A 21,474-nucleotide genomic window follows, 5' to 3' on the forward strand; every position below is an offset into this window, starting at 1 on the left:
TTTTATATGTATATAAATATCATGAATAGAAACAGAGGAAATAAGAACAGGAATTGTGTAATAAATCACCAATAGTTACATATGTTTTGGAAAAACTCCTGTCTTCCAACAATTAGAGCTTTCAAAATTAACTGTCTATTTGGTGCATCAGAATGTTCTGTGTTATACAAATTTATCAATTAGGGTAAAAGAAGAATAAACATTATTAAATGTTGGAAGAACAACTGTTAGATGACAAAGGTTTCCATATGATTATCTAATAACTAATACAAGCAGTATTCCTCGGGTAAGAATGGGCTTTTTTTGAATAAAAGAAAAGCTGCAATAGTTCTGCCTTACAAAAACATAATCTAGTCTAGATTCGAGTATATTTATGGTGATAGGAGTTTAGGAGCACTTCATGTATGTTGTGCTTTTTTGTATCAAATTTTTCAGGAAAACTAGCATTGTAATTATGTCATTAGATTAACAATCCAGAGGCCGGGACTAATGTTTAGGAGACATGACATTATTCTCATCACAGCAACAAGGGAATTTAACTTCAGATAATTAAATAAGTTGGAATAAAAATATGATTTAAAATAATGTTGTAAAAATGTCTGGTTCACTAATGTCCTTTCGGGAAGGAAATCCTTCCTTACCCAAGCCAGGCTTATGTGTGACTCCAGATCCACAGCAATGTGGTTGACTCTTCATGCTCTGAAATGGTCTTGCAAACCATGCAGTTGTTAAGAATGCAGCTCACCAGCACTTTTTCCAAGAGCAAATAAGGATAGAGCAATGTCCCTATATCCTGTGAATGATTTATAAAATGGTGGAATTGTTTTAAAACTGGCATGAGCTACAGAATTTTCTGTTAGTTATACAGATAACTGAGCTGATGTATAAATTTTGTACTCATGATAAGCATAAATCCTTGGTAAATCCAAGATTTCCCCTCCAACTTTCATTTTGGGGTACTTTTGGAAAAGGAAAATGGCACTGGCATCTGTCAGTGTTCATTCACATGCCCATTCTCCAGGTGTGAATCTTGGCAGTGTCAGCCAGCTATTTAATCATGACAGGACTCTGGACGATAGTAAGGACACAACAAATCCTAATTCTTACCGGATATTAATATTTGCATAAGGGTCAGTGGTTAGCAAACAACCGAAAGAATCAATCTAATCTATTTTCTCTTTGGATTAATTAATTTAAAACAATAGGAGACCTTCCTATTTGTCTGGTCAGTGTCATATTAGGTATTGCAATTTGAACAAAGAGAACAAAGAAAATTACAGCACAGGAACAAGCCCTTCGGCCCTCCAAGCCTGCACCGACCATTCAACCCGACTTAACTAAAACCCTCTGCCTTCCAGGGACCATATCCCTCTATTCCCATACTGTTCATGTATTTGTCAAGACACCCCTTAAAAGTCACTATCGTCATTGGCAAAGAGGAAATCTTTGCGCCCTGTATGCTGGCTCAGAGGCAGAGATGCAAGTCAGTATGGACAAATTTTCCTCGGCTTGTGATAACTTTGGACTCACCATCAACATTAAAAAGACTGAAGTCATGCACCAGCCTGCTCCTCATGCACTGTACACAGAACCCACAATCACAATCAAAGGGCAGAAACTACAGGCAGTAGACCACTTACCCTGTCAGCATCCTCTCCCAAGCAGTGACTATTGATGCAGAAGTTAACTGCAGAATAGCAAAGGTAAGTTCTGCTTTTGGGAGACTGCGCTCCATTGTATGGGAACGTCGAAGAATCAGCCCAGCAACAAAACTGAAGGTCTACAGCACCGTGGTACTCACTACCCTCCTGTCTGCTTGTGAAACGTGGACTGTGTATCGAAGGCATGCAAGACAGCTCAATCATTTCCGTATGACTTGTCTTCGCAGAATATTACACATCCGATGGCAAGACAAAGTACCAGACACTGAAGTTCTCTCTAGAGCAAGTCTGCCATCAGTCCACACATTGCTGATGAGAGCGCAGACCCGGTGGGCAGGTCATGTCATCCATATGTCAGATGAGCGCATACCCAAGCAGCTCCTCTTTGGGGAACTCTGTGCTGGAAAACGCTCGCATGGAGGGCAGAAGAAACGTTTCAAAGACACACTCAAAGCCTCCCTGAAGTCGCATGACATTGACACAACACCTGGGAAACGCTGCCACAAAACCTGGCGCTGTCTCATCCACATAGGCTGTCAAGCTCACAGAGCAAGGTGTATTGCTGAAGCAGAACTTAAGCGCGAGCTGCACAAGTCCAGAGCCTCCAACGCAACAACTACAGTGTCTACACAAGTCTGTCCAATATGTGCCGGGACATTCCATGCCCGAATTGGCCTGATGAGGCGATCCTGTCGGGGGCACTGGGGTAAATATTGCTCTGGGCACTGTCCCCAATACAGGCCAACACCTTGCTTGTGAAGGGAAATGTGGGGAACTTGCCTCTGAGGGGGAGAGTGCCAATGACACTGGCACAGTGATGTGATGGTGGGGAAAGAGAATGTCCGAAATTTGTGCGGTTGTGGGGGGGAAGAGAATGCTCCCAAGACTTAAATGGTTGGGGGTGCAGTCACAGCTGAAGAGACACTGAGGTTCTGTGGTGGTGGGGGAATGGTGTCCCAATTCTTATGGGTAGGAGAAGGTCCTCCCTGACTGTGGGGATTGACAGAGGGAGTTATACTTCAGCTGTGATCAGGGCGCCCAGAGCTCTGTGGGGCCAGCCTTGACAGCTCTAATAGAATTCGCTCCACTAGAGTGTTGGTGTAAACCATGCCCCCAGTTTTATTTGCTCATAATGGGTAAAATCTGGTCTGAAATTTGGCTGTGCCTCTGGAGATATACATGCTGGTTTTCAGTCAGAGCCTGACACTCTGACAAATTGTGGGAAAATTCCACCCTGCCACTGTGCACCAAGATGCATAAAAGAGAAATGGGGGTATTAGAGTTGGGTGGTGGGGGCATAAAAGAACAAAAATAACTTGGGTTGGAGGTGAGGAGGAGTACCAGCATTGAATGGGATGGTGGGAGAGACAGAAGAATGAGGTGGGGAAAGAATATCAGTATAAACCAGGAAAAGTGGGTGGAAAAATGATAGAAAAACACTTAGCATAAACTGGCTTGATGCAAATGAATGGCTTGCTTGGCCATTTCAGAGTGAACTATAACACACTGGGTTTGAAGTTACAAGTACACCAAACCAGGTAAGGAATGCAACTGCTAATTGTTAGCTTTAAGCTTACTTGCAACTTTGGTGCAGATTTTGATAGCTTCCTACACATGCATTTATTATCTCAGCATGGAAACAATGAAAATGGAAGCAGGAGTATACTATTCTGCTCTTCGAACCTACTCCAGCATTCATTATGGTCATGGCTGACCTTCCAACTCAGTAACGTGTTCCTGCTTTCCCCCATATCCTTTGACCCCTTCATCCCCAAGACATATATTCAACTTCTTCTTGAAAACATACAATGTTTTGGTCTCAACAGCTTTCTGTGGTAGAGAATTCCACAGGCTCACCATCCTCTCAGTGAAGAAGTTTCTCCTTGTCTCAGTCCCAAATGATTTACCCCATATCCTTAGACTGTGACCTTAGTTCTGGACTCCTCCACAATCAGAAACATCCTTTCCGCGTCTACCCTGTCTACTCCTGGATTCTAAGAGATCCCCCTCATTCTTATAAACTCTAGCAAATATAATCCTAACCGACTCAATCTCTCCTCATATTACAGTTCTGCCATCCCAGGAATCCGTCTGGTAAACCTTCGCTGCACTCAATCCATAACAACAACATCCTTTCTCAGATAAGAAGACCAAAACCACATACAATATTCCAGGTATGGTCTCACCAAGGATTTGTATAACTGCAGCAAGACATCCCAGCTCCTGCACTTGAATTCTCTTGCTACGAAAGCCAATATATATTTGCCTCCTTCATTGCTTGCTGTACCTGCAAGCTTACTTTCAGCTACTGGTATACAAGGACACCCGGCTTTCATTGCACATCCCTGTCTCTCAATCTATAGCTATTCAGATAATAATCTGTCTTCTTGTTTTTGCTACCAAAATGGATAACCTCATATTCCACATTATACTGCATCTGCCATTCATTTGCCCACTCACTCAACTTATCCAAGTCACACTGAAGTATCTCTGCATCCTCCTCACAGCTCATCCTCCCACTCAGCTTTGTGTCATCTGCAAATTTGGAGATATATTCAGTTCCCTTATCTAAATCATTAATATATATTGTGAATAGCTGGCATCCTAGCACAGATCCCTACAGTACCCCACTAGTCACTGCTTGGAAAAATACTTATTTATTCCTATTCTCTTTCCAGTCTGCCAACTAGCTTTCCATCCATTTCAATATACTATGCTTAACCCCATGCATTTTAATTTTATATACTAATCTCTTAAGTGGGACTTTGTCGAAAGCCTTCCAAAAGTCCAAATAATCTACCTTCACTGGCTCCCCGTCATCAACTCTATTAGTTATATACTCAAAACATTACAATACATTTGTCAAACATGATTTCCCTTTCATAAATCTATGCTGACTCTCTGATCCTGCCACTGTTTTCCAAATGCTTTGTTATTAAATTTTTTATAATGGGCTGTAGCATTTTGCCCACTATTGATGCCAGGCTGACAGGTCCGTAATTTCCTGTTTTCTCTGTACCTCCCTTTTCAAATTGTGGGGTTATATCAGCTACCATCCAATCCAAGTCTGAGGACACATATCAACCGACTCAAAAACAGCTTTTTCGCCACTGCCATCAGGCTTTTGAATGGACCTAACTCGCATTAAGTTGATCTTTCTCTGCACCCTAGCTATGATTATAACATTACATTCTGCATGCTCTTTTTCTCTGTGAACACTTTGCTTTTTCTTTATTGCGCGGAAGAGACAATACTTTTCACTGTACATTAATATATGTGACAATAATAAATCAAATCAAATCCACAGGAACCGTTCCAGAGTCTACAGAATCTTTGAAGATGGCCACCAATGCATCCACTATATTTGGGGCCACTTCTTTAAGTACTCTGGGATGTAAATTATCAAGTCCTGGAAATTTATCACGCTTCAATCTCACCAATTTTCTAACACCATTTCCCTACTGACACTGATTGCCTTCTACCCTCTCACTAACCCTTGTGTTCCCCAACATTTCCGGGTCAGTACTTGTGTCCTCCTTTGTGAAGACAGGACAAAAAAATGCTTTTAATTAGTCAGCATTTCTCTGTTTCCCATTATAAATTCCCTGCTTTTGACTGTAAGAGCCTGACATTTATCTTTACCAATCTTTTTATCATCGCATACCCATTTACAGTCATTTTTTTTGCCCACATGCTTACTCAGATACCCTATCTTTTCCTTCTTAATCAATCCATTTGTCCTCCTTAGCTGAATTCTGAGCTGCTCCCAATTGTCAAGTCTGCTGTTTTTTCTATCAATTTGTATGCCACCTTCTTGGGCCTAATACTGTTTCTATTTTTCCTTGTAAACCATGGTTTTGCCATGAGCTCTTATCTTTGCCATTAGTCACCCATGTGGGACCTTATCAAAAGCCTTCCAGATAGGCTACATCAAGTATATTGCCCTCATCTGCACACCTGATCACCTCTTCAAAAAATTCAATTACAAGTTGGTCAGACATGACTTCCCCATAACAAAACTTCTTCTTGAAAGGTACTTAAAATCAAACAAAATCAATTACTCTAGGGACCATCTTCCCTGGTTCTCATTACTCCAGAATATTGCCCTTACAAATTATAAACCACAAAATAAAGACCTTACAAACTATAAGTCATAAAAGTAGTAAATACTTACCCAAATGTACTCACCCAGTCAGCTGCTCCCACTTGCCGTGTGTCACACTTGAATCCTGACTTCACCTCACCTAGCAAGCTAGCACTTAGATTTCACACTGTACTCTAGTGCTGTTTTCAATCTCCCGACTGCTTCTCCCTTTGCTCTGTTTTTACTTGCCCAACTGCATCACCATTCACGCTTTTTTCAATCTTGCGACCATCTCTCTGTTCATGCTGTTTTCACTCACCAGAGTGTCCTTCCACTCATGCTGCTTTCAATCTCCCAGTTTTGTTCTGAGCATATCAGTACCTTAACCAGATGAAACACTTCAAAAGCTTTTGCGGAAACCACATGTCTTTGGCACCCAAGCCAAGTGCTCTGAGTTTTTCTTACTAAACCTTTGCCCCTCTTCATCTTGCCCTCACCTTCCCCTCCTTACATCCTACTTAAAATCCATCTCTTTTAATAAACTTTTGAAGGGAGCGTCAAAAAGAAGTGCTGTTTTTGTTCAAATGCAAGCAAGTGCAGAATGCTGACTGCATATCATGCAGGCAGTTGGTTTTAATGTGAGTTATATATAACAGAAAAGTTGCATATTCAATTTTAAATTGTGCATTTGTTCATTAAAAAACTGATGAGATATTCCCATATAAGAAGAAAGTTAATCCAGCAAAGACTCATGTACCACTAGAAATTGCGACTGGAAGGGCATGTTCATGCAAATAAAGTAAATATATGATCAGTTTCATTAAGATTTCTGTCTCCTCCATACAATGAAACAGTTTAACAACAATCAAAGTCTAAGTTCAGACAAGGAGAATAGTCACGGAAACAGAATATTACGATGGAACCGTGCCTCGGTAGCAATGTTTTCAGGAATACATGAGAAGAGGGAAGAAATGAAGTGAAAAACAAGAAAATCAAATGTAGTTTCCTTCCATAGATTCAAATTCAATTTTCTCCTTTATCACAAAACACTTCTCAATTTCCTGATGGTTAAAAAAAAATTTTAAGTCTCTCATAAAACAAATATTTTACATCTTTAGTTTGCCTATAAATCAAATTTTGTTGCATTGACTTCTCCATAAAGCTCAATCTATTTTTTCATTCTTATTCAAGTTCCCCATCCAAGTTTGTAGATCATTGTTTATTCATTTTGTGCCAACAATTACTAATTAACTGGTGTGTTTCAAAATGTTCTGTTAAATATTTCAAACAAAAAAAACTACAATGACTGCAATATGTGGAATTATCTCCTGCAGAACTTCAAAGTCTCCTGTTCTAGTAATTTACTTAAAGATATAAATTTCTGACTCCCAATGTCCATGAACAGACTGATGCATTTACTGTTCAAATATATAATTACCATAGCAATTTATAAAGATCCAACAGAAATTTATGACTTATTCACATGTAGCTCAACTGGGACCAAAACTACTTTTTTCTTTAATTGCACAAACAAAATGTAAAGACTGTGAAGTGCGAAAAAAAATTTATGGGTTCTGACCTAAGCACTAAAGGATAATAAATTTGTTTTTACTGACATTAAAAAAGCAATTCATAGCTATCACTGAAACTCTATGGTTTAAAATCTTTTGAATGTATATAGGATGCATATTTTAGGTATCAGTATTGGTCATTCTAGAAAATATTTCACTAATGTGTCACCACATGAAAGTCATTGAAATGGTGACTAAATAGTACAATTTCTACAAAATTAACATTTTGGACATAACTACCATTTAAATACAAGTCCTTCTTTCCTTAAACTACAGAGTAATAATTCTCTGATGCCACAGCTGCAACCCAAGAAGAGGAATATGAAAATATGGACAAGAAATGACCTAGTCCCAATCTTGATGCAACCAAGTGCCATGATTCCACAACATTTCCTCTAATCAGCAACCACGCAATCTCCTGAAAAGAAGGAAAAGAAAGGCTTCCATTTATATAAGCTGTAATTTTACGGCTGTTCCGCTGGCAAGATCTTCTGGTCCCAGTGACAGTGATCAATGTAAAGGGTACAAACAATGGGAAAACCTATTAACAGTGGCGGGACCAGAAGATTGCCTCTGCCCCATAAAGCACATCGTAGACGTGGAAAATCCCACCCATAAGGGTCTTTCATGATGATCAGCTGCCTCAAAGTGCTTTATAGGCAATGAAGTACTTCTTGAGGTGTAGTCCCTATACTGAAAGAGGTAAAAATACAGATATAAAACCCTAGGTCAAGTCAAAGGAGAAAAAAAATTCTGGGAAATTTCTCCACAACCCAGTATAGAGCAAAATTATTGAAAAGTGTAAAATGTTTCCAATTGATCTGCTCTGAAATAAACATTGTTATTGCATTGTATATGTCAGTGAATTCCTGTGCCCTAGGCACATGGGGCCTAATTGCTTTAAGCTTATTCCTAATAATGTCAGCTTCCTTGGTGTCCTTCTCTGAGTGCTTAACCAGATCATTAGTCACTTATGATTGACTTCAAGTGCAGCTCTCGTTCTATCTTGACATATTAGTCTATAGTCACACATTCTGAGCATATGACTTAGTCAACTGAAGGGCTTTTGATATTGGTTTGTTCCTTCTTTATTTTACATAAGAACATAAGAACATAAGAAATAGGAGCAGGAGTAGGCCATCTAGCCCTTCGAGCCTGCCCCGCCAAACGCTTTTTGTTTAACACTTTGGGTGGAATCATGTACTGCTCCTGGGAGCAGGAAACAAGGTGGGCAGGGAAAGTTAACCGAAGGAGAGGCTAAAAAAAAGCTTTCCAAAAATGGGATAGAGTTTTCAGGGAAGTAGGAACATGCATCTGCGTATCATGTAAACTCATTAAAAACCCAGCTCACCAGAATTAAGCTCCTTCTCAATTAAGTTATCAGCAAATTAGCAAAATGCATTTTTCAAGTTTACAACTGCATATAAATGAGGTGCAGTAAGCAGCGAAATTAGCTTACTGAAGCTGGAGTGAGAAGACACTATTCTATTCAGCTTTGGATAATGTTGTTCAATAATGCAATGATTAAATGATGGTAGTCTATGGAGCATAGATCAGGGAGGCTAGCTGGGGGAGGGAAGGAGTCCAGGGCAAGGACAGAACCAGGAAAAGAAGGCAACTGTGTATGTATGTGGGAGGGAGGGAATGGCCTTGCATGGGTATGTGGGTCCTGTTAATGGGTGAGGGGGTTTCCAGGCAGTGAAGGCAGGCGAGACGGGGGCCTAAAGGGTGCATTGGTGCTGTCCATGGATTGCAGAAGGATTGAAGAGGGTATTGAGCAGCAGGGGGGACAGTCACAGTGCGAGGGCGTAATAGAATGTGGCAAAGTGACAGGCCCACAGCCATGGTTAAGTAGCTGATGGTCTCACGGAGGGTGGGGTCACAGAAATAGATAAAACATGTTGCCCAGTTGACACAGGCCAGGATCAGGGTGGGCATGGAGCCAGTAATGGATTTAAGCTCAGAGGGAGGAGAAGGCACGTGGAGAATGATGGCTATAGGCTCAAGAGGAACAGCGTAGGTTCAAGAGCAACTGAGAGGAGAGGAATAATTATTTTGGGTGGGTCAAGTGTGATGGAGGGATGTTGGTGGGTGAGGGGCGGAAGGTAGAAGGCGGTGAAGCATGTCTGGAAAGTTACACGCACCTTTTCTCATGGATCTTCTTCACATCAGTTGCTCTGTGTGTGTGAATCCTCAAAATGGGAGGAGTGTTTTTTGGGTGGATTGAATTAAAAATGAGCACAATTGACTGACGAAAGAGACATCCTATCAATCATGAGTTAACTACATGATAATCATGCCCATGTGTATTCCCCTCTCTATGGTGAACCACACAAGGCAGCAGGTTTGCTTCCTGACTTATCGGTCTCATAACATTGAGATCCCAGGTTGGGAGTTGTGCTGAAGGGCTACCCAAGTAGGCCAGGTTTGGGTGGGATGGGGCGAGGGAGGGAGGGTGTGACTGGATGTGGCTGGCAAGGGATGGAGGGAGCAGTGAAAGAAGCAGGCAGAGTTTAACTGCTCAGGGCACAGGGGCCGGATGCCACAACTGTGTGGCAGTTTAGACTCTCGAAGTTTCTGGGTAGATGGTCACGGTTGGTATTAGGATGGGTAGTCCACCAATGATGGGAAGACAAGGGTAACTCAAATGTTCCTCGGAAGTGATGGAGGGAAGCCCAATAGTATTCCAGGGAGGGTGTACAGACATATCTTTAATTACCTTAATAAATGCTGCAGTACTTCAGGCACATGGATATATGGATGAGAAGAGGACTCATCTGTTGGGAGGCCAACAGGAGACCGATGCTAAGTACAAAGTTTCCATTGACTGAAATTCTCAGGGTCAGAGAGACAACTTCAAAGAATATGTTGACTAGATGGATGAATGCACAGGTCACCTCAGGCATACATGATGCTTGCTCCAGGCAACCCTGCACTTCTATTAGCTCTGTCTAGCTAAGGAGAAATTGGGGAATCAAGTGCAAGATTTGCTGTGCTCCTTGTGCATGCATGTCTAATGAATTGACCAGTGCAAAATTGCATATGCCCAGCCAGCCCATCCCCAAGTGTAAATCGCTCGCTTCTATTTCCATCTGTTAAATTATATTCCAGGCCAGAAGATCCACCCATAATCCAGCTCGATTATCCTGTGTTTTGTGAAAACATTTAATATAAATTTCTGCACCTTGTCTTTGCACAGGTTTTGATGCAGAATACGTGAGACACATTTCTCCTGTATAATTGGTTGTTTTGGAGAAATGTTAGTTAACCAAATATTACTCTAGTTGTTCAAAGCCCTAAAGATTTCAGTTAACTCTAAGCACTTTTCATATCTTTAGAATGCCGAATACTGCTCGTCCACAATAGATAAAGTTGCCTTCTGATGTCAACTGGAATGTCATCCATTCCAATTACTATGATATTTGTTTTCTTCTAAATATTTATTAACCAAATTTGATAGCATACTTGTTTTACATGTTGAAGATATATTTCAAGAGGATTAGATATAAAAGGATAGTAAGAGTCTAAATTTGGATGATTAAGCAAGTCTACTAGTAGTTAAATTACCAAAACTGAAGAAAAATCCACTGAAGACTCATGAAGACTTGAAACATTAACTCTATTTTCTCTCTCCACAGATGCTGCCAAATCTGCTGAGTTTTTCCAGCATTTTCTGTTCCAGATTCCAGCATCCATGGTATTTTCTTTTTATTATTGAAGAATAAAGATCCTAGATTGCAATGTTACTGCACAGGACAAGTGGTCTTTTCCTGTTTGTTTTTTATTTAAACCATCAGTTTATATGAGGCAACCCTTAAATTAAGAATTTAAAATCACATCTGTATCCTTTACAGAAAACAAAAAGGTAAAATAAATGTATTTCTCCATATTAAAATATATTCATGTGCTTAATATGTATTGCACTCCAGGTTTTAACATACCTTAATATGGAGCTCAGGATGGGAATTCATATAATCAAATAGCTGCTGATAATTCTGAAACTGTTGGTCCCATTCTGACCATTGGTCATAGCGAAAATCATCCCCCAGAGGAATCAGGACAACTTTGGTGCGGAAAAGTTTGGACTTTTTTCTGTACTGGTCCAAGATGAGTTTAGCTCTTCAAAATAAAGAAAACAGACAAGATATCAGATGTACTGAGTTTACAGTGATCATTGAAGACATATGTTATTTTAGCAAAGCACAAATAGAAAGGAAGAAAGTGTCTTATTATCGACAATGAATTGCCTTTGCCTCAGATTTAGTTCGGCGTCTCAGCAAAACTAAAGAGTATTGAAACCTGCAACTTCCTGAGTCAAAGCTGGGTGTGTTAGCAACTGAGTGAAGTTTGGGCTGGTGCAGTGTTTTAAACATGCAATTATTAATTTTAATTTAATTTGTTTGCTTCCAAGACATTTTATTCTTCTCCGTCAATTAAATTTTCCTAAATTTGTACACATGAAAGATGAAACCAGGGTCAACAGGTTTTTTCTCTGGAGCGTAGGAGGCTGAGGGGTGACCTTATAAAGGTCTATAAAATAATGACGGCAGAGACAAGATAGATAGTCAATATCTTTTCCCAAAGGTACGGGAGTTTAAAACTAGAGGGCATAGATTTAAGATGAGAGGGAAGAGATACAAAAATGTCCAGAGGGGCAATTTTTTCACACAGAGGGTGGTGAGTGTCTGGAACAAGCTGCCAGAGGTAGTGGTAGAGGCAGGTACAGTTTTATCTTTTAAAAAGCATTTAGATAGTTACATGGGTACGATGGGTATAGAGTGGATATGGGCCAAATGCAGGCAATTCAGATTAGCTTAGGGGTTTCAAAAAAATAAGAGTAGCATGGACAAGTTGGGCTGAAGGGCCTGTTTCCATGCTGTAAACCTTTATGACTCTAAGTATGAAAGAAGTAAATTATATTTTCCTTTTTTTTGTTCATTTTACTTTATTTTATTCTTCTATTATCCTCAGAGTGTTAGCCAGAATAAAAAACACACAAAAATTTTAAGCTAGATACAGCGGGAAACAATTTATTGTTAGCCCTCTCTCAATGGTGTGGTGTGCAAAGACTTACTTCCAAAACTCTAAAACAGGTGTTGAAGTAATTTTTGAATTTGATGATTGAAGATTTAAAATAAGTTACCTTTCCTGAACATTGCCATCATGTATTTCAACTGGAGGTATCCTCCAAGGACAGCTAATTCTGCCTCCAGGAAGACGCTTGAAGTCAAACTGGCAGCAGATTTTAGGATCTGGGCCACAAGTATGAGGAACATCATAGCTATAGAACGGCATCATGTGACATAAAATGTCTGTGTTCCCATTGTGATCTGAAGTTAAAATAAACACAGGGTATGAGTAAAAGCATAAAGCTACTAAATTAACAAGTGGACAGCAACATGCAAAGATTTTCATAACAATGAAAAAGGTAATGATACACTGGGTTTACAAAACTTTTCAGTATCAGTAATACGAATAGGGAAGTATTTTTCATTTTTACATTTTCTTTTATATTATGGCCCAGATTTTTCCTGCCAATGTATATGGTTATTTATGTGCAAATCAGGAAGCCATTTCAAGGGGCTGTTGCACATTTAAATTCAAATATCAAATAGTTGCTGCTCAAGTTGCGTTATACCATTTCGCCAGCTTTACATACACTTTTAACATGTAGTAAGTGTTAGTTACTGCCGATCAGCCTACCTTATAATGAAATTAACTATTACATGTGCAGTCTCAATCCTTCAAACGACATAGAACATTACAGTGCAGTACAGGCCCTTCGGCCCTCAACGTTGCAGGTTTTAACGGTTGACCTTTTTTTTCTAAACTTTACCTTTGCCATTATAGCGTCCACTCTAAAACCAATATTTCTTCTCCTTATTTCTTTTCCTGTACCTGCTTTGACATTGAATTCAGCCACTCTAATTAATGCATCCTCATCAGTTCTTGCACTGTTCATTTCGCAATCCTTCAATCTGATTGGTTAAGGAGATACACTGTTGCTTGCCTGTTCACTCATGTCCCTCAATTTGTCATGATTAGCTTGCACTTTCAATAATTTGTCATGCAAAAAAATTAAAAACTAATGCACAACAAACTTAAATTAATAACAGACACCATTAAATGTTCTGCCACAGCAAAATTTTACCTATTGTTTCATTATGACGTACACTGGCTTTTGCTAATATCCTACTGTCTTAAATGTTAAGCAACATCTCACAGCAATGTTGCACTTTTGTCATTGAGCAATGTGCCAATTCACCTAAACCTGATCATATAGGACGGAATTTTACTGCCCTGCCCGCCACAGGAATTGGAGCGGGCGAGGGGCAGAAAATGGAAAGGTCCATGGACCTCAGGTGGGATTTTACGGTTTTGGGTGAATAAGGCCACAAAATTCCACCCTTAAACTATGAAACTAGTCAAAAAAATCTAAGTATGAAAATTGTTTCATTGCTGGTATTACTAAATGAAAGGAGACCTTCAAATGTAAAATTTTGGTCGAAGAGGTGCATTTTAGAAAAGGCCTAAAAGGAAGAGAAGGTGATGGAGAATTAAGGGGGGGGGTTGGAGATTTTAGTGTCTATACTGAAGACAGAGCTGCCAAACTTATAGTAAAAGCAGAGGAGATACACAAGAATCTAGAATTTGAAGAACAGTTCCTAGAGGGGCATAGCATTGAAAAAGGTTATGGATTTAAGGACTTGAACACAAGAATAGAAATTCTAAGTTGTAGATATTATGGATCATGAAATCACAGAATTGTTACTATGCAAATTGAGGCTCATTGTGTTTGCACTGGCTCTCTAAATGAGCATTATGGCTTAGTGCCATTCTCCTGTCTCTTTCAAACTGTTATGTAATTAGTTTCATCTTCCAGTACTCCATCCAAAATGGCCCTCCGGTATTTTCCTTTTTGAAGCATCTTCTGGGAATTTGAAGTTTATTTAATAGTGTCAGAAGGAGGCTTACATTAACACTGCAATGAAGTTACTGTGAAAATTCCCTCGTCACCACATTACAGCGCCTGTTCGGTCACACTGAGGGAGAATTTAGCATGGCCAATGCACTTTACCAGCACATCTTTCAGACATGGGAGGAAATCGGAGTACCCAAGGAAACCCATGCAGGCACGGGAGAATGTGCAGGCTGTACAGACAGTGACCCAAGCCAAGAATCGAACCTGGGTCCCTGGCGCTGTGAGGCAGCAGTGCTAACCACTGTGCCACCCTTAAGATTCAAATATGGAATTGCAGCATTGATGAAAGAAAGAATTCAAGGAAAATGAAGAACAAAGAAGGGAGCATTGAAGATGGGTGGTAGATTAGCAAGCACAATGGGGTCATGACATTTTGACATTGGGTTTGAAAGGGAGAAGGACAATACTGGAAAATCATAGAATTCCTTACAGTACAGAAGGAGGTCATTTGGCCCATCAAGTTTGTACCAACCACAATCTCACCCAGGCTCTATTAGTGTAACCCCATACATTTACCCAGCTAATCCCCTTGACACTAAGGGTCAATTTAGCATGGCCAATCAACCTAACCTGCACATCTTTGGACTGTGGGAGGAAACCGGAGCACTAGGAGGAGACCCTTGCAGACATGGGGAGAATGTGCAAACTCCACACTGACAGTGACTCAAGGCTGGAGTTGAACCTGGGTCCTTGGTGCTATATGTCTGTAAACATGGGGTCATTAAGGGAAGTTGGGTAGAAATTACTTCAATGGGAATCCTATGAACAAAGTAAGATGTGATTCTCATGGCCAAAATTAGCTTAGAGAGATCAGAAGTAGATAGGAAAAAATAGGGGAAAGCTATGGGTTTCTGCTTAGGGAGCAGGCAGGGTTGCATATGGCATCAGCAACAAAATGGATGGTTTCAATCTTAAGTCACAAGGCAGCCCATGAGCTCTACATACTTGTGAAATCAGGATTAATGATGCTCGACGTGATCCAGCCACCTTGTGATGGATGGTCAAACTCGTTGTGTGACAAAAAGGGAGAAAAAAGAGAGCCATATCAAAGGAATTATCACAATGGGACAGAGTGAATGTTTTACCTGAAACAAGGGTACCATTAGCAAGAAAATATTATTTTCTTTGTTCATGTTTGTTACATCGACACAAAAACAGACAATCCACTTGCTACCGGATATAGAGTCAGAGCAGAGGTCAGTTAATTTAGTATTGCTGAAGAAAGACATGCTCTTGAAGTTTTTCATCTTGCACCCATCAAAACAGATGTAAGCATGCCAAATTTCAAAAGGGAACAACTATTTATATTGTGTGAATTTGAAATGTGGCATCCTTGCAGTTGTCATGATAAGTGCAAGACAAAAAGCTTTGATAGTTTTTTTTCAAGAAATACCCAAGTTCTGTACTAACCAGTGACAATTTAGTAGCTACTAATGCTGCACCAATAATTGTAGCAGTGATCTACCCAAGGGCATGTTCTCTGCTCATTTCTCCATGTCTCATGGCCTTCCTCTTCAGTTTTCCTCTTCAGTTACTTGTAAGAGCCTCTCATTTTCAATTTCAATTAGCAGTATCACCAGAGGAAAGAATACGTGATGGTTTCGCATTACCAACATTATATGTGTTTAAAGAAAACACAAGCCCTTCTCCCTAAGGATTCCCCACCTGCTGGTAGATGTTGTTCCTCAAAATTCTCTCCCATTATCACCACCATAAATTTGCTGGTTTTGCCATTGGCCATGGTGCACAACCCTGACCATGATGTCACTCACAAAAGAGGGAGGACAACCACTCAAAAAGTTTCAAATGAACCTACTACCCTGGCACTAAATGTTATGGAAAGAGAAATAATTGTTTCTGGTTATTAATATTTTCTTATGAAATATTTGGAGATATTTATCTGCATTGGCATTGTTCACAGTGCATTACAGGACAGTTTTATAATAATATCAGTGCATATGATTGAGAACATCAGGGTTATTGATGTTCCATGATTTAATCAGAAAAATACCATTTTTATTAAATGATTTCTCGAATCTTTACTTTGGAGATTGAATTCCACAGCTATTGCATTATTATTTGAAAGTTATATATGTTGACCTCTTATGGCATTAATCATATTTGTACCTGTTAACATTCAGCCCTCTACCCAACAGAACAACAGAATCCCTACAATGTAGAAGAATGCCATTCAGCTCATCGAATCTGCACCAACTCTCCAAAACAGCATGTTATGTAGGACCACCACCTGCTCTATCCCTGTAACCCCATGCATTTATCTGGCTAATCCACTGAGCCTATACATATTTGGACACCAAGGGACAATTTAGCATGGCCAATCCATCCAAGCGGCACACCTTTGGACTGTGGGAAGAAACCAGAGCATCCAACAGAAACCCAGAGACACAGGGAAAATAATAGGTAATGATGTCTTAATACTGACCAAGTAAGGGCAGAAGTTTTTTTTAAGTTTAGTTAAGGCATTATGATCAACGCAGGCTTGGAGGGCCAAAGGGCCTGTTCCTGTACTGTACTTTCATCTGATGTCATGGAATTATGAAAATAGTAGGAAGTTTATTACACTGAAGGAGGCCATTTGCTGGTGTGCAACAGTGCAAGACATGGTTCAGCTAAAACGTAACAGGTATTCAAATTAACATTGATATCAGCAGTTATTAAAATTGCACTTAATACTTAGTGCATTGGAAATTTAAGAACTGTAGCTTCAGTATTTTACAATTAGTGATTATGCCATTAAATGCAATATAAATTCACATACCCCAATTCTGTCGCCAAAAGAATTCCAAGTTCCTTTGCTCAGCCAAGTATTTCTTCACTGAATAGTGGACCCTTTGAATTAGCATATTTGAAATACCAGTTTGTTTTAACAGGTATGCCATTGTTGGTGTGTGCCCGAATGGATCAATAGCCCACCCTGATCTGGGTTTTATTCCTGTAGTAGAGAACAAAAGTACATTATATAGAAGTTATCAAACCGGCAGTCCAAGGGAATTACAGAAGGACAAAATATATTTCAACATTGTTTCAGAAAAGCATCCACAGCTTAACTATACAAAGTACAGTAGTACAGTGTGTCAGTACATGTGTTTGCATTTCAAAGTCTGGGAACAAACAAAATTTAAAATATGTGGAGAACTACCTCTCACATAAAGTACAATAAGGATCAATGAATCATTCCTCTAAAGTGGAGTATAACAATGAACTGAAACATGTCTTAAAAATACTACCAAGCCTAAATTATAATGGGATCCTTCAGTGCTGTGAAATAATCAAAAAGGTTATTCAATATCCAATACTGGATGAGCAGAAATTTCCTCCAATTAAATATTCAGACAGCATAAGAAATTGGCTAGAACCTTTCAACCAAGATAGTGGGTCACTATCCTGGTGAATCCCTGTGGTGATGTGCTGGAATTGAGGTGGCCACCACAACCATCTTGCGTTGTGCTAGGTAAGGCTTCAACATCACAGAGTCCCCCACCCCCCCCTTATTCCCTTAACTCAAATTTTGATAAAGCTCCTTGATTTCACACTCAGTCAAATGCTGCCTTGATGTCAAGAGCAGTCACTCTCATGTCACCTCAGGAATTCAGTTCTTTTGTCCATGTTTGAACCAAGACTGCAATGTGGTCAGGAGCCAAGTGACCCTGGCAGGACCCAAATTGAGTGTCAGCAAGCAGGTTTTTACTCAACCACTTTTGCTTGATATCACTGTTGATGACCCATTGCATCTTTTCTGCTGATCAAGAGGAGGTTGATAGAGCGGTAATTTTTAAACATTGCTAGGTAGATGCCAGTTTTGTAGCTGTAAAGGAACAGTGTGAGGCCATGGCACTTTCTTGAGCAAAAGCCTTCAGTATTATTACTAGGATATTGTCAGAGGCAATATTCAATGCCTGTAGCTGTTTTCCCATATCATGTGGTGTGAATTGGATTGCCTGAAGCCTGGCATCTGCAATGTTGGGGACCTGCGAAGGCCAGGATGGTTCATTCAATCAGAACTTCTGACTGAAGATTGTTGTAAATGCATCAGCTCTATCCTTTGCACTGATGTGTTGGGTTCCCCCATCATTAAGGATGTGGATAGTACGTGGAGTCTCCTCCTCTGGTCACTTGTTTAATTGTCCACCATCATTTGTGGCTAGATATGGCAGGGCAGCAGAGCAGACTCCAATTCATAGACCACAGCTCAGCCTTCAACACCAGTATTTCATCTCCAAACTTTGCGGCCTAGGGTTTGGCTCCTCCATCTGCAACTGGATCTCAGGCTTCCTAACCAACAGACTGCAGTCTGTAAGGATAGGCAACAACAGGTCCCTGGTAATGTAAATGGATATGGTGTGATAATAATGTTTTTTCTCTTTTCATTCACAGGTTTTAAGTCGGTCCACCTCGGGTCCAACAAGGGGCATTAACGCGATGGGTCGTACTGGGGCTGTTCTTGGTTGTTCGAGATTGGCCTAGTGTTTCATGTCGCTAGTGTGTGCCTAAACTGGACAAGATACTGGGCAAGACGACAGCTCAGTGACTATCGCTGATTGCTGTGCAGACACATGGATTTGGGCCGGTGTCTATGGGAGTTTGCGCATTCTCCCCGTGCTTGCGTGGGTTTTCTCCGGGTGCTCTGGTTTCCTCCCACACCCCAAAGATGTGCTGTTAGGCTGATTGGCAGGAATAAATTGTCCCTAAATCAGATTCCCTCAATCTGGATGGCCATAAAACATTAGACAGGGGTTGTGGGTGGAGAGGGGGACTGGTGGTGTTGAGATGGCGGCGCGGGCTTGTTGGGCCAAAGGGCCTGTTTCCCAGGCTGATTTTGTTCTTTGTTAACACCTCCTCCACAATCAACATTGATATTCTGCAAGGCTATGTCTGCAGCCCCTTACTATATTCCTTATACACTGATGACAGTATGGCCAAATTCCTTTCCAACTCGATTTTCAAGGTTGCTCATACACTATCATTGTGGGTTGGATCTCAAACAATGACGAGACACAGCACAGGAAAGAGATAGAGAATCTGGTGAACTGGTACGATGACAATAATCTCTCCCTCAATGTCAACAAAATAAAGGAGATAATCATCGACTACAAGAAGCATAATGGAAGGAATGTCCCTGTCTACATCAATGGGGACAACGTAGAAATGGTCAAATGTTTTTAGGTGTCCAGATTACCAACAATCTGTCCTGGTCCCTCCATGCAGACGTCATAGTTAAGAAAGTCCACCAATGCCTCTACTTTCTCAAGTGACTAAAGAAATTTGGCATGTCTGCTACAACTTCTACGGATGCACCATAGAAAGCATTCTTTCTGGTTGTATCACCGCTTGGTATGGCTCCTGGTTTGTCCAACTCTGCAAAAAACTATAAAAGGGTCTTGAATGAAGCCCAGCACATCACGCAAACCAGCCTCCCATCCATTGACCCTGTCTACACTTCCCGCTGCCTCAGAAAAATAACCAGCATAATCAAGGACCCCATGCACCGCGAACATACTCTCTTCCACCCTCTTCTGTCGGGAAAAAGACACTAAAGTCTGAGATCATGCACCAAACAACTTAAAACCAGTTTCTTCCCTGCTGCCACCAGATTTTTGAATGGACCTATTTCACATTAAGTTGATCTTTCTCTACACCCTAACTATGACTGTGAGACTACATTCTGCACTCTCTCCTTTCCTTTTCTATGTGTGGTATGTTTTGTATAGTACGCAAGAAACAATACATGTCACTGTAGACTAATACATGTGACAATAATAAATTAAATCAAATAGATCTAATCTGTTGGACTTGATTAGCTCTGTCTATCATCTCTGGCTTCTGTTATTGTAATCCTTGTACAACAACATCCTGCATGATACATGTCAGGTGAACTCTTTCAGTGAGACTAGGCCAAGTCTCACTGAAAGAGTTCACCTGACATGTATCATAAACCCTCCTTATACATTTCAATCTCACCTGTCATCCAAGGAGCCCTGATTTTTATTTCCTATTTTTAGTGCTTGTTGAAATGTACCTAGCCTGTACCTGAGACATTTCTTTGTATAGGCCAAATACAATAAGTTGAGACAAAAAGTTAAAAGGAAACATAATTGGCAAAGGGGGACTATTAAAATATAATGGCAGGCCAACATAAAAGGATAGTCAAAAATCTTCCACCAGCATTTAAACAGTAAGGAGGCCTATTAGGGACATAAAGAATGACGTGTGTGTGTGTGTGTGTGTGTGTGTGTGTGTGTGTGTGTGTGTGCGCGCGCATGTGTATGTACATCAGGATACTGATTTTGACGATCAGCTACGATCAAAATGAATGGCAGAGCATGCTCAAAGGGCCAAATGGCCTAGTCCCCCTTCTATTTCCTATGTTTCAAATGTCACACTTACTGCAAGAAATGGCACTCTTTCCTGTCATATTTCTAGCAACTACAGCACAGTCAGTTCAACAACAACGATGGGAAAGGTTTTAGCAAAAATAATCAGGTAAAAAAATCAACTGACCCTTGGAGAGGTTTGAGTTACTTAAGGAGATCTAACATAGACTTGTAAAACAGGTGGGGCACAAATTTCCTGGCCTGCTGCTCAAGTAGTGCAGCAGGCATGGAAATATCAGCAGGAGGGTTGAAACAGAAACGGGACTTTCCCGAGACATTTCTTCAAATGACATAATCAGCCTTCTGTGGGAAACAGCGTGAGATCAATTACCATATTGAAATCAGCTTTTGACTGTCATTAGTGTGTCCGGGACAGTATCATCCAACTTACTAATATTTCCCACACTGCCGGGGGAGGTCCCACAAGCAGGGATTAAAGCTGGTCCCCATCAATTGGTATCAGGCATGATGGCCTCACTGGTGGGGAGTGAGGACAGAGGCACTGAGGCCCCCCAACAGGCTTGGGGACAGGGAGTGGTGCTGCTGGCACATTGGCAGTGCCCACTGGGCACCATGGCACTTGCCACCAGGACATGGGGCCTTCTGGGGGCAGAGCCAGACCAGGGGCAGGCCGATAGGTGGTGTGGGGGGAACAACTGCACACTCTGCACAGTGAAAGGTGGGGGAGTAAAGGGGGCGATTGGCAGGCCAGCATTAGGGATCCAATGCAAATGCATTGATCACCCAATGCACAATGGCCCACTCAGAGTGATGATGCTAGCCT

General features: G+C 40.7%; 1 protein-coding gene across 2 annotated transcripts in view; it reads right to left on the reverse strand.

Annotated features, from left to right (window-relative positions):
* Positions 1-21,474, reverse strand: part of man2a1 (mannosidase, alpha, class 2A, member 1) — a 172,154-nt gene that overhangs the window by 95,638 nt on the left and 55,042 nt on the right. For both annotated transcript variants that reach the window (XM_080189037.1, XM_080189035.1), the window contains exons 6-8: positions 17,078-17,251; positions 12,460-12,646; positions 11,258-11,435 (exon numbers count right to left, since the gene is read on the reverse strand). In XM_080189037.1, the coding sequence (XP_080045163.1) occupies positions 11,258-11,435; positions 12,460-12,646; positions 17,078-17,251 (539 nt within the window). The remainder of the gene's footprint in view (positions 1-11,257; positions 11,436-12,459; positions 12,647-17,077; positions 17,252-21,474) is intronic.

This window comes from Carcharhinus amblyrhynchos, chromosome 5 (genome assembly GCF_965287045.1).
Source record: "Carcharhinus amblyrhynchos chromosome 5, sCarAmb.v2.hapA, whole genome shotgun sequence".
NCBI lineage: Eukaryota > Metazoa > Chordata > Chondrichthyes > Carcharhiniformes > Carcharhinidae > Carcharhinus > Carcharhinus amblyrhynchos.